Raw genomic sequence first — 27888 nt, 5'->3', positions numbered from 1 at the left:
AACAGTTTCTACCCTTCAATCATCAGGCTCTTGAATTGGCGTGAATATCTTCACTTATATCATATCAACACTAAACTGATTCCACAACCTATGGACTCACTTTCAAGGACTCTACAACTCATGTTCTCAGTATTAATTCATTAATTGTTTTTTGGGTATTGCACAGTTTGTTTCTGTTTGCACATTGGTTGTTGGTCAGACTTTGGGAGTCATTTTTCATTCATTCTATTGTCTTTATTTGTTCTACTATGAATGCGTGCAAGAAAATGAATCTCAGAGTTGTATATGGTGACATATAGTGTATGTACTTTGATAACTGGGCTGGCTGGTGGTGTAGTGGCATCAGCACTGGACTTCAAGGCAGATAGCCCTGAGTTCAAACCCAGCCAGGTCCCACCCTGAGCAGCAGCAATATCTGAGAAAGGCCTGGCAAACTACTTCCGTATCTTGCCGTGAAAACCCTATGGACCTATGGTCCATGAGGTCATGAAGAGTCGGACTCGACTTAATATCTGAACAACAATTTCGATAATAAATTTGCTTTGAACAGTCTGTCAATCTTGAATACAGTTCATGGCTGATTTTCCACAGTGCTCTGGATAAAGAGCTCCACAGATCACAATCCAGAACGAAGAAATCTTCCCTCTGCAAGAATCTTGATTCTGGCACAATACTCCCACCCCCACTTCTAAATCTTCCAAACAGAGCAAACACCATCTACCCCATCAACCCCCCCCCACCCCCACAAAATCTTACAGATGTCAATGAGATTCCTCTTATAATGCCTTCAGAACACATAGAGACTGAGCAAATACAGATTATACACGTTGAGTCTCGAAGCTCTTCAAAATCAAGTTTATTGTTATCTGCACAGCACAAGTGCTTAGGCCTATGAACGACTTACCTGCAGCAGCTTCACAGACCCTTTGAAATAGATAAACTCTTGGTGTAAATTGAATGCATGTGAAATTATTTGAGATGCAAGCACACATGACTCTCCTGTCCACTAGAATCACAATAGAAGTACACATGGAGATATAGAGAAAACAGCAGACATCATGCTTAAAGATACATTACAGAAATTTTAAACTCCACTGAGCGCTGGTCAATCCTACACAGAGCAGACTATCGCTGCTGAAATCAATGATCAGACCTTTGTCACTGCTGCATTCATTACTTCATTTTAGCTGGGTTGTTTGTGAAAACCTAATAGTTCACCAACACTTCCAGACCAAGAGTATTGATTCAACAGGGTGACTCCAAATAACGTCACGTGGAGTGGGCAAACAGGCAATTTCATCCAAAAACCAACTCCAAAAAGACAATCCAGTATGATCACCTGAGAGCACTTTGGGCCTCTCACCATCACCTTTACAAAGGGCTTGCTGACATTAATAGTTATGTAAAACTGTAGAATTCCTCATCAGCACCTGGTTGATGTATTTCTTAGAGGGAAGTTTAAAGGCTTTGTCTCACCTTCATGGACGCTGGTGATTAGTGTGGCCACTATTGATACAGCCCAACTTCTATACTGATTCCATGAAGGGCAAAACATTCAAGACCTAATTATCAATTCTGAGTCATGCCAGACTCGAAGGCACTTTAACAAAGAGATGGAACTGGTTATCCATTCCTTCTTTATGAAGCACAGATGATAATAACTCATGGTCCATGGTCCTACATACACTGTGTTGTCTCTTTGTCCAGTTATGGAAGAGATAAGCACATTTATGTGAATGCAGTCCATGGTACTCTGGTGTGTTAGAGATATATCAGAGCCAGGGTAGTGTAAAGTAGGATCTTGACTGGGACATTATCAGATATCTAATGATCCAAATCCAACTCCACGGGAGCCTTAAGGCCAAAGAATACTGACTATCTTAGGGTAAAAGGATTGGGTATGTGTGTGTGGGAGTGGGAGGGAGGAACAGGGCTTGTTTTTCTGTTGTTGTTCTGTTGCTTGTTGTGTTCTGTGCTGTTTTGCGGAACACTGTGGGCATACTACATTGGTGCCGGAAAGTGTGGCAACCCTTGCGGGCTGGCCCCAGTGAGTTGGTTGCTGGTGCAAACAATGCATTTCTCTGTATGTTTCGATGCACGTGCAGACATCCCACCTCTTCCGGGAGTTCTGGGAGTCTCCCGCATATCGTTAGTGGCTCCCTGATGCCCGCAAATTATATGCAATATCCCGGAAATCGATTTTATAGAGAGGGAGAGGGAAAAAAAAGAAAGAAGAAAATGAATGAATCTTGTTTGATCTTTCTTTATGCTAAGTAGACCTATCAGTTTTCTCTGTGGGCAGGCTTTACAGTCAACCTCACTCTCTCTTCCATATTCCATCAGTTCAGTTACTGCCGTCTGTAATGACGCTGAAATCATCTGGACAACTGTCGGTGATGAAGTACAAAAGCCTGGCAAAGAAATTCCCAAGGCTGACGGTGACAACCTGACTACGCGAGGCTGTCCTATACAGGTGAGGTGCGTTGGCGTCTTAAAGGGGATTAGAGTGGGGGTTAATTTGGAGCAAAATTCCAAAATCATCAACTAAGACATCTTTAAAACTGCGCTCGCAGCAAGCAAATTCTTCAGGGTTTTTTTCCTGGAACACTTCCACTTACAGGTACTTCGAAGCCCATGATGGGCTAGGTTTAAGCGCAGCCGGTTTCAGAAGAAAAAACGATTTTAGTAAATACCCTGCCCCCACCAAGATCTCGTCATTAGGACAGCGAACTGTTTACCCGTGCTGTGCATTTTAGATGCATTTTGAATTACACTTTATTAAATAATATGGTAATACATTATTTTATGTGGTGTGTGTGATATATGTATCGTGGCTACACCGTGGTCCGGACAGAGGTGGTTTCGTTTGTGGACAATCATCCAGATGACAATAAACTTGAACTTGAAGATACAGAACTTCTAAATCACTCATTTAAAATCCCCCATTTCGATGTAAAAAAGTAAGTTCTGATCCCGACTATTGTAGGCGGTGTGTGTGTGTGTGTGTGTGTGTGTGTGTGTGACTACGGACGTAGATGAAATAGGGACATTGTCCGAATGGACGTTAAGTGGTGCACACCCGTTATAAGGATACACCTTATGCTTTTATTTCTTTTTGGGACCACAACATATCAGAGAGGCTAAGCACAGGGAAGGCTGCTCAAGTATTTCACAGTTCTTTTCAGCAGAAAACCAAAGTCTGACAGAGGAGGTCACTAGAGCTGAGGTGTACTTTATATCTTTCATCGTTGAGCATAACCAGCCATTCCAGGTGTGTAAGCCCACAGGGTAGCTATTCAGGAAAATGTTTTCTGATTCAGAAATAGCAAAAAACTATACCTGCTCATCAACCAAGACAGCAGGTATTGTGAACATGGCACATTAAGGCAGAATTCAGATGTCAGCTGTCTCACAAAACACTTGTGAATCTAATGTCTTGCAAAATTAACAAATTCATTGACACAGACTGCTGTGAGGTTGAGACTTCCGGTTGAGACCTCCCTGAAATGAGTTTTTGCAGGGTGGAATGTCTGCACTTGTGACAAATAACCTTGAATTTTTAACTTTGAATCTGCACTATTCCACCCTGTTTACCACGAAGTTCATTTCCACAGAATATGACCCGCAAGGTGAATCATCAAGCAGCTCTACCCAGCTGTCAGACATTGACTTGTTCCAGAGGTTACTGATCTGCACGACAATCCCTGACAGCACTGAGGGATCTTATCACTGCAACGTGCCAGACATGAGAGGAAGCTCAGAGTTCAAAGCCAGAGCAGAACTCCAGTAACACTGGCAAAAATACTCTGGCAAAGGTGGCACTGCCTACATCAACCTGTCTCTCGCCAGCTTTACTTCAGCTTGATGAGGCAACAATTCAGTAGCAGAAAAACTGTGAGAAAGCTCACAAATGGCTTCCACATTGCCTGTATAAAAATGTATTCATTCCTCAAGGTGGGTGGTGTGAAGCATGAAGGAAGGTGAGGGAGAGGGGAGAGAGAGGGGAATAGAGGAGTGGAGGGATGGGGAGAGGGGAGAGAGGGGGAAGGTTAGAGAGAGAAGAGAGAGGAAGACAGCTAGAAGGATGATGGAGAGACGGGGCAGAGAAGGGAGAGAGGAGGAGAGAGATGAGAGTGACAGAATTGGGAGAGAGGGAAGAGAGAGGAGAGCATGGAGAGAGATGTTTAGGATCAAATCATCAGCACTTGAAAGAGTCTTGCAGAATAACGCTGCACTTAGGAGCGTTGTAATGCATAGATCTTGATATTCAGCTGCTGCTGATATCAGAGGAGGCTTATTTTCCTTCTCTTCCTCAGTGCTGTGGAAGTTCCAATACAATAGAAACCCCGAGCACACCAGGAGCTACCATGTCTCACAATATGCCCACGCCTCTTTAACTGATCAAGATGGCTTTCACTTACCTTGCTGCCAACTGTGACTTGCGAACACAAGATCTTATTGCACTGTCGGAAGATTACTTCCAGGCAAGCAAGAAAAATCCCACCTATAAAACTACACCACACAGAGCAATGCAGCTTAACAGGGATATAACATTGGATGGCTGCACATTGGCTCAGGAGAGAGACCAGATGGTGCGGCACTGAGGCACGTACACAGCAGGAAGGAGGCAAGCCCCCTTGGCCTGTGCCGAGGGAGCTGGTCTCGGGGAAGGGCAACCACAGGGCGCCAGGTCAGAAAATATTAGAAATTGTAGGTGACCACGCCTGCTCCTTTCCAATGTAATGTAGCTCCTACCAAGGCTCTTCCTGTTCCAACCATGGTAACCATCTACTTTGCCATTTCTGCATCCGATTTCCCTGGCTTTTCTAGACTAACTTGTGAACATCCTGAGCAATAACAAGGACATCCAGGCTGAATCTCCTCTTTAAAGCTCCCATGTCTTAGTCCATAAGACCATAAGGAGCAGAATTAAGCCATTCGGCAGATCACGCCTGCTCCACCATTCTATCATAGCCGACTTAGTCATTTATTTATTAACTGAGATACAGTGTGTGGAATGAGCCGCACCACCCAGCAAATCCTGACTTAACCCTAGCCTAATCATGAGATAACTTATAATGACCAATTAACCTACCAACTGGTATGTCTTTGAACTGTGGGAGGAAAACAGAGCACCCAGAGGAAATCCACGCGGTCACGGGAAGAATGTACAAACTCCTTACAGGCAGCTGCAGGAATTGAACCTGGGTCTCTGGTACTATAGAGCGTTGTGCTAACCACAATGCTACTGTGCCACTCTTAATCCGATTCTCCAGCCTTCCCCTATAACCTGAGAATCCTTACTCATCCAGAACCTATCAACCTCCGTTTTAAATACGTATACCCAAATACATGGCCACACAGCCACCTGTGGCAATGAATTCCACATACTCACTCCCCTCTGGCTAAAGAAATTCATCCTCACCTCTATTCTAAAAGGATTTCCTTCTATTCTGAAATTGTGCCCTATGCTCCTAGACTCTCCCACTACAGGAAAACGTAACGTAACAAGTTGCTGCTGCATCTTGTAGCCAAAACGACAGAAGAGAGATCATTAATATTATGGTTAATGTCAGTTCTGTGGTGCAGCTCATCAGAAGGCTCAAGTAACACCTCAGAGTTTTAGTCTCGAAAATGCAGGGTTACATTCCCAAGCTGATGGAGTGTCGTACTGACAGGAGTCTTGTTTTTCAGATGAGGCCCCACCTGCTCTTTCACGGAGACATAATACACTCAGTGGCCAATTTATTAGGTATCTCCTGAACCACTGAGTGTATGTCCATGGTCTTCTGCTGCTGTAGCCCATCCACGCCAAGAGTCAACATGTTGTGTATTCAGAGATTATCTTCTGCACACCACTGTGTAACGCATGGTTATTTGAGTTACCGTCACCTTTCTGTCAGCTTGAACCAGTCTGACCATTCTCCTTTGACCTCTCTCATTAACACAGTGTTTTTGCCCACAGAATTGCCACTCACTGGATTTTTTTTGTTTTTTGCACCATTCTCTGTAAACTCTAGAGATTGTAGTGCATGCAAATCCCAGGAGATCAGCAGTTTCTGAGATATGCAAACCACCCTCTCTGGCACCAACAATCATTCCATGGTCAATGTCACTTAGATTACAGATCTTAGTTCACCAGGCATCCCATTCTATTGTTTAGTCTAAACAACAACTGATTAGATATTTGCATTAATGAGCAGGTGTATAGGTGCACCTAATAAAGTGGCCCCTGAGTGTTCATTCCATGGCACCATCTCAGATATACAGGGCAGTTATCCCTAGTCTTCTGGGTTAGTATTTACTTCTTAGTCAACATCTCTCAAACAGAAAGTCTCGCCATTATCTATCACCGTTGGTTGAACATGCTTCTCATATAAGCTGCTACAATTCCCACTTCAGCACCGTGTCCACACCTTGATAATCACAGTAAAGAGCTTTGGAACATACTGAAAAGAGCACAACAGGCCTTGCCTAGATCTATTCTCTAACTATAGTTGACAAAAATAGTTTCTGCCCCAGCCAAAGAGGTTACCCAGGATGTGCTGGCATTGGAGAGAGCCCAGTGGAGGTTTATGAAAATGATTCTGGAAATGAAAGGGTTAACATACAGTATGCAAGGTATCTGATGGCTCTGGACCTGTACTCGCTAGAGTTTAGAAAAATGAGAGGGTGGGATCTTACTGAAACCTACCAAATACTGGTCGGCCTAGAGAGAGTGGACATGCAGAGAAAGTTTACAATCGTGGGGTAGTCGAGGAGCAGAGGCACAGCCTCAGAAGGGGGCATCCCTTTAGAACAGAGGCGAAAAGGGATTTCTTTGGTCAGAGGGCGGTGAGTTTTGGAATTCATTACCTAAGTCAGTTGTGGAAGTCAAGTCATTGAGTATATTTAAAGCAGAGGTTGATAGGTTCTTCATTAGTTAAGGTATCAAAGGTTATGGACAGAAGGCAGGAGAATGGGGTTGAGAAGGAAAATAAAACAGCCACGACTGAATGGCAAAGCAGACTCAATGGAGCACTCTGCTCCTATTCCGAGTGGTCTTATGGTTTTATTTCAACACATTTTATTGCTTCCAATGTACTGGTGCAGAAAGACCAATTTGTGACCACTTCATGTACCCTACAAACTCATCACTTAATTTCCAAAGAATATTTGGCAGCTCAAGAAATGACAACTTAAAGACCCTCAATATTTTTGACTGATCAAAATAAACATCATTCTAATATATGTGTACATACCACTTAACATAAACCATTTTCTCTTTGGTTACCATGTTAATCTACCAGATTGCAAGAACATGTTAAATTCCTCATAATTCCATTACTCAACATGTTTCTGTACCTTTCATACCTCTGGTAACCTGCTTTCAACAAATTCTGTCTCTGGTAATTAATTTGTGTCACTATGGTTACAGGGAACCTTAAAGTGAAAGGTTGTGAACATAAGTGCACTTACAATGGCCACCAATATTTCAGCACCTACTTCATTTCCGTAGTTACTACAAACACAAAGTTGACATATTTCCCACAGCCTTTTACGGCATTTGGAGATCCCTCTTATTCTTCTCCAAGAAGCAGAATAATTTGTCACCTTAAATATTCCTTTTTATATATATACGCAGGCACATACTCACACATTCAATGGCCACTTTATTAAGTACACCTATACAACTGCTCATTAATGCAAATATCTAACCAGCCAATGATGTGGCAGCAACTCAATGCATAAAAGCATGCAGACATGGTCAAGTTCAAATGTTCTTCAGCCCAAATAACAGAATGGGGACAAAATATGACCTAAGTGACTTTGACCATGGAATGATTGTTGGTGCCAGATGGAGTGGTTTGAGTATCACAGAAACTACTGATCTCCTGTGATTTTCATGCACAACAGTCTCTAGAATTTACAAAGAATGGTGTGTGAAACACAAAAAAAATCATCTAAACGAGTGGGAGTTCTCTGGGCAAAAACGCCTTCTTTATGAGAGATGTCAGAAAAGAACATAGAACATAGAATAGTACAGCACAGTACAGGCCCTTCGGCCCACAATGTTGTGCCGACCCTCAAACCCTGCCTCCCATATAAGCCCCCACCTTAGATTCCTCCATATACCTGTCTAGCAGTCTCTTAAACTTCACTAGTGTATCTGCCTCCACCACTGACTCAGGCAGTGCATTCCACGCACCAACCACTCTCTGAGTAAAAAACCTTCCTCTAATATCCCCCTTGAACTTCCCACCCCTTACCTTAAAGCCATGTCCTCTTGTATTGAGCAGGGGTGCCCTGGGGAAGAGGCGCTGGCTATTCACTCTATCTATTCCTCTTATTATCTTGTACACCTCTATCATGTCTCCTCTCATCCTCCTTCTCTCCAAAGAGTAAAGCCCTAGCTCCCTTAATCTCTGATCATAATGCATACTTTCTAAACCAGGCAGCATCCTGGTAAATCTCCTCTGTACCCTTTCCAATGCTTCCACATCCTTCCTATAGTGAGGTGACCAGAACTGGACACAATACTCCAAGTGTGGCCTAACCAGAGTTTTATAGAAAACTCTATCCCTCGACTTATGAAAGCTAACACCCCATAAGCTTTCTTAACTACCCTATCCACCTGTGAGGCAACTTTCAGGGACCTGTGGACATGTACCCCGAGATCCCTCTGCTCCTCCACACTACCAAGTATCCTGCCATTTACTTTGTACTCTGCCTTGGAGTTTGTCCTTCCAAAGTGTACCACCTCACACTTCTCTGGGTTGAACTCCATCTGCCACTTCTCAGCCCACTTCTACATCCTGTCAATGTCCCTCTGCAACCTTTGCCAATCCTCTACACTATCTACAACACCACCAACCTTTGTGTCGTCTGCAAACTTGCCTACCCACCCTTCTACCCCCACATCCAGGTCGTTAATAAAAATCACGAAAAGTAGAGGTCCCAGAACAGATCCTTGTGGGACACCACTAGTCACAATCCTCCAATCTGAATGTACTCCCTCCACCACCACCCTCTGCCTTCTGCAGGCAAGCCAATTCTGAATCCACCTGGCCAAACTTCCCTGGATCCCATGCCTTCTAACTTTCTGAATAAGCCTACCGTGTGGAACCTTGTCAAATGCCTTACTAAAATCCATATAGATCACATCCACTGCACTACCCTCATCTATATGCCTGGTCACCTCCTCAAAGAACTCTATCAGGCTTGTTAGACACGATCTGCTGTTCACAAAGCCATGCTGACTGTCCCTGATCAGACCATGATTCTCTAAATGCCTATAGATCCTATCTCTAAGAATCTTTACCAACAGCTTTCCCACCACAGATGTAAGGCTGTCACACTCGTTCAACCAGACAGGAAGGTGACAGAAACTCAAATAACCAGGCATTACAACAGTGGTGTGCAGAAGAGCATCTCTGAATGCACAGCATGTCAAACCTTGAAGTGGATGGGCTACAGCAGCAGAAGACCATGAACACAAACACACACACACACACACACACACACATACACACACATACACACACACACACACACACACACACACACACACACACACACACACACACACAGGAAGCAGTGCTTCCCTGTTACTATTGATGGTGAGGATGTGGATGTGCTGAGGACAAGTACCTGGGTGTGCATCTGGATGACAGACTTGAGTGGAACACCAACATAGAGGCTGTGTACAAGAAGGATCAGAGTCACCTCTACTTCCTGAGAAGGCTGAGGTCTTTTGGGGTATGCAGGCCTCTCCTTCACATGTTCTACCAGCCTGTTGTCGCCAGTACAATCTTCTATGCGGTGGGGCAATGGCATCAACACGGGTGATGCCAACAGGCTCAATAACTGATTAAAAAGGCTGGCTCTGTTCTCAAAGTCAAACTGGACACACCGGAGGCTGTGGTACAACAAAGGACCCTACAGAAAATCCTGGCAATTCTGGATAATGTTTCTCACCCTCTGCATGCCACCTTGGCTGAACAGAGGAGCACTTTTAGTAATAGACTAAGAAAACTGCACTGCTCCAAAGAGTGCTATATGAGATCACTCTTACCTTCGGCCGTGAGGCTCAAGAAATCAGTCAACTTATAGCCGAGAAAGTGATGACCCTCTCCTGTTAGACTGTTTGAGGTAACTTATTTTTTATTCTTGCTAACTTCTCCTCTAATATTTGTATACTTGTATATCTGCGCACTTGTAAAGTTACTGTGACACTCGTGCACTCTCTTCCTTTACTTCAGGTTGCTAGTCTATATCTAATGAGGAGTCACAAACTTCAGTGTCAGGGCCTCAACTCTTCTCAGTGGTTTGGCGTGGCATGGTAGCATAGTGTTTAGCGTAACGCTATTACAGCGCCAACAATTCCTGACGCCACCTGTAAGCAGTTTGTACGTTCTCCCTGTGACCACAAGCGTTTCCTTCAAGTGCTCCAGTTTCCCCCCACAGTCCAAAGACGTACCAATTGGTAGATTAATTGGTCATTGTAAATTGTCTCATGATTAGGCTAATGTTAAATTGGTGGGTTGCCGAGTGGCATTAACTTGAAGGCCACAAAGGCTTACTCCACACTGTACCTCAATAATGGAAAAAATCATTGCTGGGGTCTCGGCTGTTTTCAGTCTACTTTGGCAACTTAGAAGAAGAGGCTGAGTGGAATGTACCTGAGCTTGCAGACAACTCATAGGTAGGTGGGCAAATAAGCAGCAGGGAGGACACAAGAAGGGTTGGGAATGGGCAATGGAGTTAGTTGGTAAGCAAGTAGCCATTGGAGCCTGCGGGTAAAAGTGAGGTTCTTTACTTTGGAAAGGCAAAATGGAAAGCAGAGTACGATCAAAATGTAACAACTGTGAAACACTGGAGAGTTGGTGGTCCTTGTATGTGGATCACAGTAAATTAATGTGCGTAGGTGTTGGAAAGGCCTTGTTTTTTTCTTAGAAGAATACAAAACTGAGGAAGTGTGGAGGTGTAAAGAGTTCAGATGAATGAGAGATTATTATCATTCAAAGTCAAGATTCTGAAGGAGTCTGACAAGCTGAGAGGTTGTTTGCCCTGGGCAGTGTGCCTAGAAGTAAGAGGGAAAGTCTCTAGATGAGAGGTTGGTCAATTAGAGCTGAAGTCAGGGAGAAAGTCTTCCTGTGATAGCTCAGGCACTGGGTCATGTGCAGTTCAGCAAGGCTTAGAAGGTGGCAATAAGCTGGAGACCTGACTGTTTCTAACTACCCTCAGAGCACTTTGGGGTTCTTAACACTTTTACAGGTTTTCTGTGGAGTGGATTTGATACTGCATCAGTCAATCAGAAGCTAAAACTGAATGTTCCGCAGAGTGATTCACCTTATGGATTCCCAAAGCTTTTCTACCATCTCAAGGTACAGGTCAGGGTGTTATAGAACAATCTTCATTCTAGCAACACCCAAGCAACTTAACACCGACAACACACTTAATTGGCATCCTCTCTCTATTTGCAATATACCCTCAAGATCCACTTCACAACTCTCTCCCTCTTAAACCTGCATTTGCTACCAGCTAAGAAGGATTATCGGAGGCATAGTAGCATAATGGTTAGCACAACGCTTTACAGTATCAGTGACCTGGGTTCTCCCTGTGATGCGTGGGTTTCCTCCAGGTGCTCTGGTTTCCTCCCACAGTCCAAAGTCATACGGGTAGGTTAATTAGTCATTGTAAATTGTCCTGTGATTAGGCGCGGGTTAAATCGGGGGTTGCTGGGCAGCACAGCTTAAAGAGCCGGAAGGGCCTGGTCCGTGCAGTATCTCAGTCAGAATCAGGGAACCTTGTACCTTCTCATACAATAGGTGCACTTTCACAAGGAAGACCATAAGACACAGGAGCAGAATTAGGACATTTGGCCCAACGAGTTTACTTTGCCTTTCAATCAAATCTGTTTTCTTCTACCTCATTCTCCCACCTTCTTCCTGTAATCCCCGCTTACCTCCAGAACGCGGTCCACAGCAGGAGTGATTGATAAGTTCATGGCCTACGGTAGAAGGAGATGAGTTATTAACTTCAAACTTTCTGCATAATCACTCAAAGAGTTGAACTGCATGTGCATGTAACGAGAGCTGTATAACTCATCTCCTTCTACCTCGGGCCACGAACTTATCAATCACTCCTGCTGTGGACCACTTCCTGGAGGTCCAAGACACTAACTTCTACAAAGAAGGGATCCGTATGCTCCACGACTGCTGGACTAAGTGTGTAAATGTAGGAGGGGCCTGTGTTGAAAAATAAATATGCTAGGTTTTCTAAAATTGACTCCTTCTACCTTAGGCCACGAACTTATCAATCACCCCTTGTCTATATCTTTGATGGTGGGTTGAGTGCTAAGAAAGGATTGGAATATACCGTATCAGTAAAACCAAGGTGGCACTGGTGATACATGGCGACGTTTTGCAGGCAATTCACAAGGAACCCCACCATCCAGGCTATGCTCTCTTCTTGCTGCTGCCATCAGAAAGGAGGTACAGGAGCAACGTTCCCTCTGTTCTTTTGTATAGCTACATGGACCAACCATTGCTCTAAGCAGGAAATTTTTACACGGCCTGAAAACTGCACAGTCGTTAAATGTTTTTTTTTGTAATATCACTATGAATATTTAGAATGAAGACTGAAAAATCACATCGTTTTGGTTTTATTTATTAATTGAAGGGTATAATGAAATACAGTACAACAGGAAAATCTTTAACTTTGTGTTAACTTTTTCTTGTCTGCCTTTATTATAAATACATTGTCTATAAGCACTGACCAAATTAGTTTTGCATCCAGATGGAAGATATATCTTAATCATCATTAGATCATCCAAATGTTCCACTTATAGTCTGTTTCTAAATTTACAGTGAAAGAGTCAGGTTTACTTCATTGATACAGAGCAACACAAACTGATACCCTAACATGTGAGATCTTATGCCAAACTTCCTTTCAGGTTGATGCTTGTGGCAATTAGATTGAATGGGTCAGAATATTTGTCCACTCAGACATTTTTAATAGTAATATGGAAATGTAAAGTATAAACCTTTCGAAGTGCAGAGGATAGTGAACTGTCTGTGCTAAAGAGCAGTTACAATCAGAATCAAGGTTCAGGATTGTTTAATATCATTTCCAGTACACAGGTGTAAAGGAGAATGAAATAATTGTTGCTCCAGATCTGATGCAGCACAAAAAAATACAAGATAAAAAATGCAATAATTTTTTTTAAATAACGCAAATACATTTGTATATATTGCATGCCCATAAGGTGATGCTCAGCACAGGAGTGTCTGTGCATAAGGTGGCAGGCGTCTCATGACTCTGACAGAAAATGATAAAGTAGTGGTGGTGGGGTGGGACAGTGGGTGCAGGTGTTGATCAGCCTTACTCTTTTTCAGCTTTGTGGGCCTGGCGTGGACGCTGTGCTGCCTCTTCCCTGATGGGAGTGGGAGACAGACAAGAGAAAGTTTACCAAACGTGAAAGATTTTCTTTGTTGTTCTTTATTTCATTGTACCCTTCAATTATCTGAATCAGAATCAGAATCAGGTTTAATATCACTGGCACATGTCGTGAACTGTGTTGTCTTTGCGGCAGCAGTACAATGCAATACATAATAACAGGGAAAAAACTGTGAGATACAGTAAGGATATACATATTAAATAGTTAAATAAGCAGAGCAAAAATAAAAATAAAAAAGTAGTGAGGTACCATTCATGGATTTAATGTCCATTCAGAAATTGCATGGCAGAGGGAAAGAAGCTGTTCCTGAATTGCTGAGTGTGTGCCCTCGTGCTTCTGTACCTCAAAATTATGTGAATTTTCAATTTCCATTCTAAATATTCATAGTATGCATATTAAAAAAAATATTTAAAGTGTTGTGTAGTTTTCAGGCCGTGTAAAAATTTCCTGCTCTGAGCAATGGTTGGTCCACAAAATTAAATCCGCAGTGCAGTTTCTGTACCACACAGTGATGCAGCATGTTAGGATGTTCTTAACAGCACATCTGTAGGAGGTTGTGAGTAATGGTATGCCTTCTCTAGCTCTCTCCAGCCTGCCAGAAAGTAGAGGTGTTGGTGAGCTTTCTTGACTGTGGAGATTGTGTCAATTATGTGGTCAGTTTAACTCAAACGCTCAGGGTGGGGTTAATTTGACAGGTGGAGCTGGCATGCCAGCAGGCAGGTTGGAGATCTTGCTGAGTTAACACTTGATTTAAAATGGCAACAAAACAATTGTTCTTCCTTTAATAATCGATGGGAGAGTGGCTACTAGGAAACATGACAACACTGTACGATGAAAGCAACACACTTACACTGCCTGGCATGTTCTTTAACGTAACAAGCTCCCAGATGGATGACATTCAGTACAGTTTGTGAAGACACAATAAAACCAAAATCGGGAAATGTCACGGCATTTTATTCCAGGCTTTGATTGATCACATGCAGGAAAAGTCAAACCTCACGACGCGAGCATATCTCCGAGTTGTCAAAATAGAGCCTTGTTTTCATTGTCTCCAGTGCAAAACAAAACTCAGCATTTTCATATACTCCATCACTGGAAAATGGCCTGCACATTTGCAGCTTCAGACAAAAGGTCACCACCTTACAACGCAAAGCGTTTCATTCTCCACAGATGCAGAACACACCGGGTATCCTTTGGGTTTATTCTTACGTAGTCTACACTCAGTCAAAGCCACCCAAAATAGGAGGCAAAGCTAGTCTCTTTTAGTTCCTCACTCGTCTGCAGAAATCTAGCCCAATCTATCATGGACAATTTTTAAATCAAGTTAATCTGTTAAGAAGCTGAAGTTTGGCCTGTCTTTAAAATCACAAAAATAGTGGCAATCGGATTTATTGAGATTTCCCAGATCAAATTCCAACTCCAATACAGAGTGCTATCTCTTCCACTGGATGGCAATATTTTTGTGATGTTATTTTTCTCCAGTACAGTTAGTCTGGGCGGTTTCTGCGTAGCATCAAAGCATTTTCTTTTCAGCTACACCAGGCATAACGTTGGGCGCCACGGTAGCTTTGCGGTTAGCGTGACGCTTTAACAGCTTGGGGCGTCAGAGTTTGGAGTTCAAACCCGGCATCCTCTGGAAGGAGTTTGTGCGTTCTCCCTGCGTGATGTGTGGCTCTCCTCCGGGTGCTCCGGTTTCCTCCCACAGTCCAAAGGGGGAACAGTTAGTAGGTTAATTAGTCACTGTAAATTGTCCTGTGATTAGGCGAGGGTTAAATCGTGGGTTGTTAGCATTACGGCACAATAGCCGGAAGGGCCTATTCCACACTCTATCTCTAAATAAAAATAAAAAATAAATAAATATCTGGGGGTAACTTGCTTCCACTCAGCTTCTGTGGATTCAGAGATGCTGGCAAGGCCAGTGTGGAATCAGAGACTGGGCCTGGATGGGCTCTATACAGCAGAGGCTGGGCACCTTGGGAGACAATGCATTGCTTCTACTATTTGCACTGAGCCTCTGTGTGTTCCCAAGAAATAAATGTGAGGTTCTCAATGCCATTCAGAATTCCCCTTCTCCACTTTGAGTGCTCACTGGGGCAGGGGTTCCAGACACTCCATGGGAATGGTACTCTTTTCTTCCCCCCAAAGGAGGCCAGAAAAAACATCTTTGAATCTTTTCCTCTGTCCACCTGGTAATGATCACTTAAACTGCAGAGGGGGCATTTAGAATTTCACAGTTCAAAGTAAGTGTGTTATCAAAGTACATATATGCCACCATATGGTACCCTGAGACTCAATTTCTTGTGGGCATTCACAGTTGGTACAAAGAAACGCAATGAAATCGATGAAAAACTGCACACAGAGATGGGCAAACACCAATGCGCAAAAGATGACAAACTGCAAATACAAAAAGAAAAATAAATAAATAGGAAGATAGATAGAAAAATTCATTTTGAGAATATGAGTTGTAGAGTTCTCCAAAGTAAGTCATAGGTTGTGGAATCAGTTCAGTGTTGAGTGAGTGAAATTATCAATGCGGTTCATGAACTACTCATGTCAATAATCACTCCAAGTCCAGTTGTTGGAAGCATGGTAAAGCCCAGTATGAAGCAAGTGAGGAGCATATCTAACCCAGTTAATTAGGAGCTCATCTCCCCCAAAACCACATTCTTAACCCAGCTATCAAGCACTTTCTGCAAAATCCACATCAGCCACCTCAGAAGTGGGAGCAGGTCATCCTTGGCACAGTGGAGAATCGCCAGGCTTCATTCACTACCTGTCCTTTTCCACACACACTGAGCGTTACTGACTTATTCTGTTTTATGCTTCCAAGATACATAACCGCCACAGGCTGACAACACAGTACCACGTCAGCTTTTCAGTGTGTCATCAAAGCTAAGAGCCATAGCAAAGGTGACTTGGTTGAAGTGGCATTAAAAGTGACCTGAAATTCTGGGCCTATTTGGAAGGGATTAATCACTGCCCTTGTCACCAGCTCTAAGGAGAGCCAGCTGGTAATTCCTACAGGCACGACAAGAGTGTTGGATGTCAGTGTTGACGTGTCAGAGAAAAGGCCATACTGCACTTGACAATGCAACAGCATTCAGTGTGACAGCTCTGACTGCATCTAGCAGCTACCAGATAGACTCCTAGCTGCTTTCTTACCCTGTCCTGAGTTATAACATTTCTTCTGATCAGTGTGTTCAGCTCACACTGGACACAGGTGCACAAAGTACGGGGAAATCAGGACATCCCATTTGTGAAGCCAAACAATGGATGTAAAGTGAGAATGTGGGTTGATCTAGTCTTTAACTTTGTGATTAGTTATGCCAACTCTTTGCGCAATATGAAAATAATGGCTGCTTTATTAATTGTCATACTCAAGTTCCAGTTTAAGACGGCACTACTGAAATTGGTCAACTGCTTACTGCAAATTCAAAAGGCAAGAAATACAACTAAAATATGATTACTAACACCTTTTCTGAGGTAAATTGTGGCAGACTATCACTATAAACAATGAAGAGGCCAGCAAAGACGAAGCTGACTCGAAGGGTGAACTGTGCTGGTACGTTGCCAAGTCAGAATGGAATGTATTCGAGACTGTTTCGCAGCTGGGATGCAGTCGGAGTGAGTGAATCGGAGAGGAGTTTTGACACTGGTCCACCCAACCTGGGTGCAAGGTTCGATTGATTTAAGTGCAGGGTTGATTTGGAGAGGTCAAGAATGGCTTCAGGCTAGGTGGCAAGGTGTAGGCCCGGAGCATATCACTGCACCAGGGCTCAGGTCCTAATGCGAGACACAATCAGATGTGTTTGGATGATTTAAACACCAGCCCAGCTAGACTGGAAAGGTAGCCTGTTGGGACCGGGGTGCTGAAGCACCTTCAATTACTCCAAAAGACTGAGGTTTGGTAAAATACTGCAAGGCTTTTATTCGCTGTACAATACGACCTCCACAGTGAGTGTCTGCCCCCAGACTGAGGGGGAGGGGCAAGGCGAACACCTTTATACAGGAATCTGTGGGAAGAGCCACAGGGGCAGTCAGTAGAGGGGTGTGTCCAGACAGGTAACCGAGTTACAACATATAACAGTTGCGAGGGTCTGGTCGATTTTGCTTGCTCGTTTGCTCTCCCACGATGTTCACCCCACTCTCCATGGCACTGAGTCTATAGGACTGCTCTGGCTCCTACGCGCTTCGTGTCTGTGAACTTCATGGCGATTTGCTCGCTCTATGATGAACTGAGACTGAGGTTTGGGCCTACCCCGGGATACGGGTTTATGGACTTAATTTGGTACAGAATGCTGATGCTTACTGATGATTGTTGGTATGATTTGTGTTTTTTCTCTCTTTCTCTGAGCATTGGGTTTTGGTCTTTCTATTTTTTAACTGGGTTCTTTTGGGTTTCTTGCATTTTGGCTGCCTTTAAGTAGACAAATCTCAAGGTTGTATAATTTATACATACTTTGATAATAAATGTACTTTGAACTTTGAACTTTTCCCAGGCTTACCCAAAAGTATATGGAATCTTTTTAGAGTAACTATTATTCTGGATTCCCAGCATCTGCAGAAAATGTTGTGTTTACAGCATCTTTATAAAAAGAAAATATACAGTCGCAGTGCGTGTGGCACAGCAGTAACACAGCATAACTAGGAAACAGATGGTCACAGATCTGACCTCACATACAGGGGTAGGGAGAGGGTGGCTGGAGAAAGCTCAGCCAATGAGTTTTCCACATTTCAAACATCTGACATTTTTTGTCCTCTACACGTCCTGCCTTTAATCTCTTACACAACATCCTACTCCATTCTTTTGCTCTCTTCTCAACTCATCAAGGTTCAAGATTCAAATTTATTAAGCACATGTGGATTGAAACATACAGTGAAATACATCGTTTGTGTTAACAACCAATGCACCCAATGGTGTGCTGGGAGCAGTCCACAAGAGTCGTCTCACATTCGCCAATCTAGCCCGCCCACAGTTCTCGGCAGAACAACATAGAATGTCAATAATTATCACCAACAAAATCAGTTGTTTGAGGCTGATGCCACTCTCCATTTTCCAATTTTTGCCAGCTGAAATTTCCATCTTTATAACAATACAGCCATGTAATGTAATCAGCCAGAAGACATTGCCTGGTCTTACCTGCTTCTCTGACATAATGTAGAGGTACTGTTGGTCCACAGACAAAGCCATGTCACGCAGAATAGCACCACTCTGCACAACTTGAATGGTCTCATACTGCAAGGCACCATGGGAAGGCCCATCCACTCGAATCTGTGCAGAACAGAAAGAGAGAGCAAGATCACTTTCAGATATGTTGATCAATTTTTAGAAAAGTCTATCAGACTTCCTCAAGTTTGCACTCACTAATAATTCATGTAGTCGCTGGAGGACTCTCTGTTGTGTTTTTTTAATAATTCACAATCTCCTCCTTTCCTCTCCAAAAATAAACAATTGAAACTAGTGCCAGTGTGTTGGATCCTCGCATTCTGTTCACTCACATAAGTGTTTTGCTTAATGTGAGAACGGTTTGAACAAAGTAAACGGAAATATTGCATGCTCATGTACAGACGTATTTACCTTTTAGATTAGTAAATAAAGGAGCAATTTTACAGTTTCAGACCCCATACAATGGCAACAGTAACTAATAAGATTGTGGATTCAAATGTCACTGAGGATGCTTCAACACAAAACTCAAGATTTATAGTCCAATGAGGAATCAAGGTGGTGTACATAATCATAAATATCAGATTTCACAAAAGACGGTAAATAAAGGGCCAAAATATTTTCTCAGGCAGACTTAAATATCATTGGCACCACTTCACAGTAAACTAGAAGAGCTCTCCCTAATATCTTAACTCATATGTATGCATCCATTACATTACTTAATGATAGACTCTCCAACTGTTATCAACTGCCATTTGTGGGACATTGTTGTGCATTTTGTGCACGGATTGGCTGTTACGTTCCTTACGTAATGAACAGAGAATACTCTTCAAAAGGTAGCGGAACATTGTTGTGAACAGATAGCTTAAGTGGAAGAAGCGGGTGTAATGACAATGTTTTAAAGACCTTTGGACAGGTATATATGGATAGGAAAGATTTAGAGGGATATGTACCAAACGCAGGAAAATGGGAAAATCTCAGGTAAGCACTTTTGGACTAGTGAGGCTAAAGGATCTGTTTCTATACCATATAACTCTATCACCCTATAAATATGAAGAAAACGACTCCCTTCCATTGAGGAAACAGAATACACAATGGTCAGCCACTTGGAGTTCTGCAGGGCCATGAGTTCTCATTGTCTGCTCTCTTAATTCTCTATCCAATCTGTCACTATTCAAGATTCAAATTTGCATTGCGTTAACAACCAACATACCCGAATGTGTGCTGGGGCAGCCCACGTGTGTTGCCACGTATTCCCACGCCAACATGGCACGCCACCTCGGTCTTTAACTTCCTGCAATGTTCTAATGAAGTTTGAGAAATGGCACGTCACCTTCTGCTTAGACGCCTTACAGCCTTCAAAGCTCAACACTGAACTCAGGAATTTCAGGTAATTCCTGTCTGGCATCACACATTTTCAGCATCCAGTAACTCCTTTCCTCTCTAGAAATAACCTTTTGTTATTCCCTGATCTTTACCATAATGTTTTAGCTGCAACCATCATGTCTTCATATAATCTGTTCCTGGTCAATAATCTGCTATAGATCTTCCCTTTCATTTCTTCTACCACTTCCAACTTCCTTTACAACTGAATATATTTCACACCTTTCTCAGCTCTAATGAAATTTCATCTACCTCAGACTTTAACTCTTATTTCTCTCTTCACAGCTGCTGAACGGCCTGCTGGGTACTTCTAGCACTTACTATTTTTGTTTCAGATTTCTAGCATCTAAAATATTTTCATTTTGGAGTGTGACAACTACTCAGGTGATCTCTCCCACCCTAGGTAATGTTCCCATCACTCAATACAAGATACAAACCATTTATTTGAGTTATGTAATCGATGATGATTATATTTGCAGGGATATTGTTCCCATTAATGACAGCAGTTAGGTACCAACAGGGGCACATTTGTGCATTTAAAAAGAAAATGAAATGTCTCACAATCTAACGTGTTTAACTGAACACCAGGTAATTAACGACGCAGGAAATTGCAATGTTCCATACCACTCTTCCCCAGGTCTGCGACTGTTCCCCTACTGAGAGGTGAGAATTAAAATGAATCAGTTACCAATAGCACTTGGCACGTATTTCATTTACTGGCGTACATCCTACTGTGATCACAATCTTCTAAATGTCATATGCTGCAGACTGAGGACAGGAGTTACAGTTGATTGACTGAGAACATAGTGGTTTGTAAACACACGCATGTGTGAAATACCCGTTTCTCTCCAAGAGGTGGTTTTCACTTTCTTCATTTTCTTCCTGGCTTGGTTGGTGTTTGCCCTTAACCAAGACCGTAACCAGATTGGCACTGTGTTGTGGGATCTTGCTGTGCACACTGGCTAGCAGATTTGACTGATGTTTTGTACGCTTGCAAAGCACTGATGATTCTCTGGGCACCTCAAGAGGTTAAAGACAAACAAGATCTTTACTCTCCTTGGAAAATTGTTTAATTACTCTCGTGATGTTGTTCACAGTGAACACTAAATCAATCCAGATTATTATGAAATGAAAAACCCTGAAACAAAGGTCAGAAAATCTAATGTCAATCCATATCTTTAAAATCCCAGTTGACCAACCCATTCTCATTTCACTTACATAACAGAATATAATCTTTTCAAACACACTTCCCACTTAAACCCAGTATAAAATTCTCCATGGACCACTGTTTCCCACTCATTCCCATTAAAAGCAATCTCAAAGGTCCACACTTTCCCCATTTATTCCCATTAGATGGAATTCCAATGGACTAACTCCTTTTCCATTCACATTCTTTATGCAAAATCCCAGTGGAACAGAACCTTCCAATTCCAATCCAACACATGAAATCCCAATGTGCCAAAACGTTGCCAAGGTCCTAATGAATTATTTCCATTTTGGTGACTTCAGATAAGTCCACCACCAAGAGGACCACCATCTTGATGTAGTTTGGAGGTTTGCGTGCCTCAATGTCCCTGAGAGCTATGTTGGATGGAGCCAGGACTTTAAACTTTGGCTCTTGGTAGGGTCACCCATGCCAAACAGATCAGAGGGTAAGAGGCTAGACTAAGAGTGGTCCACCAGTTGGTTCAGCTCAGGGCTAACAACCCTGACTGGTCGAAAAACAATTGTTAGGAAATATCAATGAAGAATCCTTCTATACAGACAGAGGTGAAGGACCCTCATTGCTACCCTAAACGGGCAGTAATTTAGATAAATTCTAGCTTTACAACCAAACTGAGCGAATCATGATTGATGGGTCAGAAGAAGAGGGGTTCACATTTCACACTGGTGGCTTGGACCCACATTCTAGGTTGGAACTTTAGTACAGTGCTGAGGAGATGGTGTGAGTGCTATTTTAAATACAATCTTAGGCCAAGGCCTTAAATCTGCCTCACATGTGGGTACAGATGATTCCACTGAATTCTTCAGAGAAAAACAAGAAGGTTCCACAAGGTTTAACTCATTATTTACCCACCAAGAAATATTATTAAAAATCTTACTTTTCATTGTCATAGGAGATTGCCATGTTAATTGACTGTGTGTGTTTGATTATAGAATGTAGAAAGTTAAGAGTACAGTATAGGCTCTTCAGACCATGAGCTCTAAGATCAATCTAGCACTGACTACTGACATAACTCTCCATTTTTCTGTCATCCATGTGCCTATCTAAGAGTTTCTCGTTTGCTTCTAATGTATCTGTCTCTACCACCACCCCAGAAGCAGGGTGTTCCATGCACCCGCCACCATCTGTATGACAAAACCTCTGACTGACATACCCCCATAATGTCCATCAATATCTTTTCTGCTGCTTGAGGGTCAGTAATAACTCACGGTAATCTGACCAACCTTTTTCAGTCCTTCACTCAAATAAGTATACCTAATGTCATCCCTGCATTACCCCTAATGTCAGCCCTACTCTTGCCCTACCCTAATTCTAAAGCAGTCCAGCTATTAAGATATGGATTGGATTGCAAGTCAAACACAGACAAGAAGGTCATGTCATAAAGCATTCTGGTTTCCCCCAAGCCTCCTTTGTCATCATCTCACACGCTTTACATTTTCTTGTTTGATTCAGATCCTTTTGGTGCCCCGTTTTCCCCTTCCTTTTGCCCCTTCTATACTTGGATACTTTCTACCAACTCTTAGTTTGTTGCCAATACAGTGGGTTCCAGTTAATCGGGCTATCAGTTAATCCACACAGCCACTCACTTGGGACAACTCTTAGAGAACAAAAACTAATCAAGAAAATAGCCAGGATTCCCTTTGCTTATGTGGGACACTCTGCCACTTAATAAAAGACTGTTGCTGAATAATTTCTAACTAGTGTTAGTTGCATGGAGTTGTGTGGCCATTAGACACTATGGAGCGAACAGTTTTTAAAAAGCACCTTTTGCGTGAGCTTGTTTTATGTTATCCATTTGGGCCAACAGATGCCAATTCAAAAAACAGTGAAGTTTGATGATTTTGTGGAGATGGATTCCGTAGTTCATGTTATGATGTGCTTCTGGTTTCTGGTTACTCCTTTTTTAGTTGTTATTTTGTGCAATTCTGAACAGGGCGGCCTGCGCTAGATTGAACTGAACTGGGCTGATCTGAATAAGCCTAGACTCTTTTGATGACTTCGATGGCATTTGAAATTTCGTGCTTCTCACTGTTTTTTTGTAATCTGCATAATCTGTTTTTTTTGCACACGTTGTGCTGGTGGTGGTGGTGGGGGGAGTTCTTTGAACAGGTTCCATGGTTTTCTTTGTTTCATGGCTGCAGGTGAAAAGATAGATCTCAGGGTTGCATATTACATACATACTTTGATAATAAATGTACAGTACTTTGAATCTTTGTTTTTTTTTATTTTGACTTTAAGCACGAAGGCAATGAAGGCAGTCCATTATCTGCACTAGCTGGCTGCACTGATTTTGTTTATTTACAGTCAATCAAAAGCATAGCAGCGTATACTTGATGAATTCCTCCGTCGATAACTATTAGATATTAACACGGTTTTCTAGTACTGTAGTAGTATTGGTAGTGTTCTATTTTGATCTGTACTTCATTTAAATGCACAATTTAAATGAAATACAGAACAAACTATCAATAAAACTCAGTTAATGATAGTTTGCCTTTTAACTATTTCCATGGAACTTCAGCTAACTGGAACAACCACTTATTTGGGCTAAAGTATACTGGTCCCAATGTGTCTCGATTAACTGGAAATTCACTGTACGCAGTGATACATTTTTATAGCTGAATCTCTTCTGCTCCTGCGTGCTGTAGGAGGCCAGTAAATCTAATGAGCAAACTACTCTGAGTAAATGTCTGTGGAAGACACCTTGACATCATAATTCTGGAACAGCGCCGATGCAAATTTATCTTAAGGTGAGGGAAGTCTGGAAGCTGAACATTCTAGATTACAAAATATCATGAAGAAAACAGAAGTATAAGTCTATGGACTCTCACAGCTACCTGAACTATTCCTCTTCCCACCCTGTCTCTTGCAAAAATGCCATCCCCTTCTCGAATTCCTCCGTCTCCGCCGCATCTGCTCTCAGGATGAGGCTTTTCATTCCAGGACGAGGGAGATGTCCTCCCTTTTTAAAGAAAGAGGCTTCCCTTCCTCCACCATCAACTCTGCTGCCAAACGCATCTCTCCCATTTCACGTACATCTGCTCTCACCCCATCCTCCCGCCACCCCACTAGGAATAGGGTTTCCTTTGTCCTAACCTATCACCCCACCAGCCTCCGGGTCCAACATATAATTCTCCGTAACTTCCGCCACCTCCAACAGGATCCCACCACCAAGCACATCTTTCCCTCCCCACCTCTTTCTGCTTTCCGCAGGGATCGCTCCCTACGCGACTCCCTTGTCCATTCGTCCCCCCCCCCCATCCCTTCCCACCGATCTCCCTCCCGGCACTTATCCTTGTAAGCAGAACAAGTGCTACACATGCCCTTACACTTCCTCCCTTACCACCATTCAGGGCCCCAGACAGTCCTTCCAGGTGAGGCAACACTTCACCTGTGAGTCGGTTGGGGTGATATACTGTGTTCGGTAATCCCGATGTGGCCTTCTATATATTAGCGATACCCGACACAGGCTGGGAGACCGCTTCACTGAACAGCTACACTCTGTTCCACCAGAGAAAGCAGGATCTCCCAGTGGCCACACATTTTAGTTCCATGTCCCATTCCCATTCTGATATGTCTATCCACGGCCTCCTCTACCGTCAAGATGAAGCCACACTCAGGTTGGAGGAACAACACCTTATATTCCGTCTGGGTAGCCTCCAACCTGATGGCATGAACATTGACTTCTCTAACTTCCGTTAATGACCCTCCTCCCCTTCACACCCCATCCCTTATTTATTTTATACATTTTTTTATTTTTTCCCACTTTTTTACTCTCTCCCTTTTTTCTCCCTCTGTCTCTCTCACTATAACTCCTTGCCTGCTCTCCATTGTCCAAGCTCCCCTTCTCCCCAGGCTTCCCGTCCCATGATCCTTCCCCTTCTCCAGCTCTTGGCTCTATCCCTCCCCCTCCTGTCTTCTCCTATCATTTCGGATCTCCCCCCCCCCCCCCACTTTCAAATCTCTTACTAACTCTTCCTTCAGTTAGTCCTGACGAAGAGTCCCGGCCCAAAACGTTGACTGTACCTCTTCCTAGAGATTCTGCCTGACCTGCTGCATTCACCAGCATTTTTTGTGTGTGTTGGTTGAGTAAACAATAATTGTGGGATTCTCCATTATTTTATTACATTACTGAAATCTGGGAATAACACAACACTATATTTCTTCGGTTCGATTTACAGAATAATACAAAAATGGATACTCTGGCAACTTAATATCGACTATTAGATCTTGCAATAAGATACAGCTGAAGAAAAGTGGAGGTGTTTAGAAATAATTATTAATCTTCTTTTGGAGGACAAATGATTAAGTACTTAATCTCAGATTTGACACAATATAATGTACAGAATGCATGAAAAGACCGGAGAATTTTTAGCTGTTTTCTCCATAGATTGTGAGGCGATTTGATATACAAGAGGGATACATAATTATCAGGGATATAGATAGGGTAAATGCAAGCAGGCTTTTTTCTCTGAGGTTGGGTAGGACTACAACCAGAGGTCATTGGTTAAGGGTGAAAGGTGAGCAGTTTAAGAGAAATATGAGGGGAAACTTCTTCACTGAGAGGGAGGGTTGTGAGAGTGTGGGATAAGCTGGCCGTGCACGTGGTGGATGCAAGTTCAATTTCAATGTTTAAGCGAAGTTGGGATAGATACATGGATAGTAGGGGTCTGGAGGGCTAAGGTCGATGAGAGTAAGAGGATTAAAACGGTTTTGGTATGGACTAGATGGACTGAAGGGCCTGTTTCTATGCTATACTTTTCTATGACTCTATAAACATATCTAAATGCTCAAAATGCAGTGTTTTATTGTGGAAAACTAATATTGCTCCATAATGTTAGATGTTTACATCCAGGTAGTTGATCTCAATGTATGTACATATTTAAAAAAGCACAGAAGCTCTTACAGTTTAAGAGCAGCACACACAAAATGCTGGAGGAACTCAGGCAGCGTCTTTGGGAATGAATAAAGAGACAGCGTTTTGCACCGAGAATTTCGGCCCGAAACATCAATTCTTTATTCCTTTCCATGGCTGCTGCCAGGCCTGCTGAGATCCCCCAGCATTCTGTGTGTTACTCTGGAGTTCCTGCACCTGCAAATCTCTTGTGCTTGCAACGTAAGCAGGTTTATACCCTTCAATGCTCAGTGACACCAATGAACCCGTGCCATGACACTGAACAGAACAGGCAGCAGCTGAATCAGTCGGGGAAGTTACAGATAGCTCACACAAGCAACCCTATCTGGAAGAACTCAGCACCAACAATACAATGTCCAGCTGTTCTCGGCTCCTTACAAATATTCTCAAGTTGCTATGAAAAGCAGTGGCCTCTGGCAAGTCATATGGGAGGCAGGTCAGCTACTTGACCAGAGATTAATATGACCTGCCTTACAGGTTTAATCATAACCTCAGAAAACCAGGCGACTGAAAGGAGACATGATGTCTTCAGGGAAAAGCCTGGTACCTTTGCAGTGCTGGGCAGACTGATTCCCCACTCTGCATTACAAATGGCCAGGGTCAGGAAACGTTCTCGGCTATACAACTCCAGGCTCCCAGTAGCAACTGCAAGCTCCTAGGCAAGAACACCAATGTACTCACTGCTCATCTGTGCAGCCATCCAACCCTGGGTAAACGAAAATGCCTGCAGTTGGTGTTTCAGTTCACAACACTGGCATAACATCAGAGACTGATATGCAGAAGGCGGCTATTTGCTGCATTGTTACATTGTCTGTTTGGAAGAACTATTCCAATGCCACATGCTTTATTCATAGAACTGTTTCAGTCTTCCCTGATATTCAAACAGTCGAGACCCCCATTTTAAAACCCACTACATTGAGTGGGTTTGGCATGTCCAATATCTCCTCCCTTTTCTCACTGTCAGTTCATGCATAATGGTACTCCCATAAAACAATCAGAAGTGTTCTACAAATGGAGGCCAGTATCCAAATAAATCTCCTTGAACTATTATGTTGGACTGCGTACATTTCTGCTTTAAGTAGTTTCATTTTCACTCTTCTGCTTTTAACTACAGGACTTTAAAGTAATTTTTAAAATGACGTTGGTCTGTACCGTATCACCAGCATTTTCTCTATTATAAAAACATAGAAACATGGAAAATCCACAGCACAATACAGGCCTTTCGGCCCACAATGCTGTACCGAACATGAACTTACTTTAGAAATTGCCTAGGCTTACCCATAGCCCTCTATTTTTCTAAATTCTATGTACCTATCCAGGAGTCTCTTAAAAGACTCTATCATATCTGCCTCCACCACCGCCATCAACAGCCCATTCCACTCACTCACCACTCTCTGTATAAAAAACTTACCCCTGACAATTCCTCTGTACCTACTCCCAAGCACTTTAAAACTGTGCCCTCTCATGATAGCCATTTCAGCCCTGGGGAAAAGCCTCTGACTATCCACACGATCAATGCCTCTCATCATCTTCTACACCTCCATTAGGTCACCTCTCATCCTCCGTCGCTCCAAGGAGAAAAGGCCGAGTTCACTCAACCTGTTCTCATAAGGCATGCTCGCCAATCCAGGCAACATCCTTGTAAATCTCTTCTGCATCCTTTCTATAGTTTCCACATCCCTTCCTGTAGTGAGGTGACCAGAACTGAGCACAGTACTCTAAGTGGGGTCTGATCAGGGTCTGATATAGTTATAACATTACCT

The 27888-nt window shown here is 42.9% G+C and overlaps 1 protein-coding gene across 6 annotated transcripts in view; it reads right to left on the bottom strand.

Moving 5' to 3' along the window:
- The window catches only part of plxna4 (plexin A4), an 804472-nt gene that overhangs the window by 442207 nt on the left and 334377 nt on the right, over positions 1–27888 (bottom strand). For all 6 annotated transcript variants that reach the window (XM_063073049.1, XM_063073048.1, XM_063073050.1 and 3 more), the window contains one exon: positions 18582–18713. In XM_063073049.1, the coding sequence (XP_062929119.1) occupies positions 18582–18713 (132 nt within the window). The remainder of the gene's footprint in view (positions 1–18581; positions 18714–27888) is intronic.

Source organism: Mobula hypostoma, chromosome 20 (genome assembly GCF_963921235.1).
Source record: "Mobula hypostoma chromosome 20, sMobHyp1.1, whole genome shotgun sequence".
NCBI lineage: Eukaryota > Metazoa > Chordata > Chondrichthyes > Myliobatiformes > Myliobatidae > Mobula > Mobula hypostoma.
The sequence above is the reverse complement of the archived record's forward strand: the minus strand, read 5'-3'. Positions and strand labels throughout refer to the sequence as shown.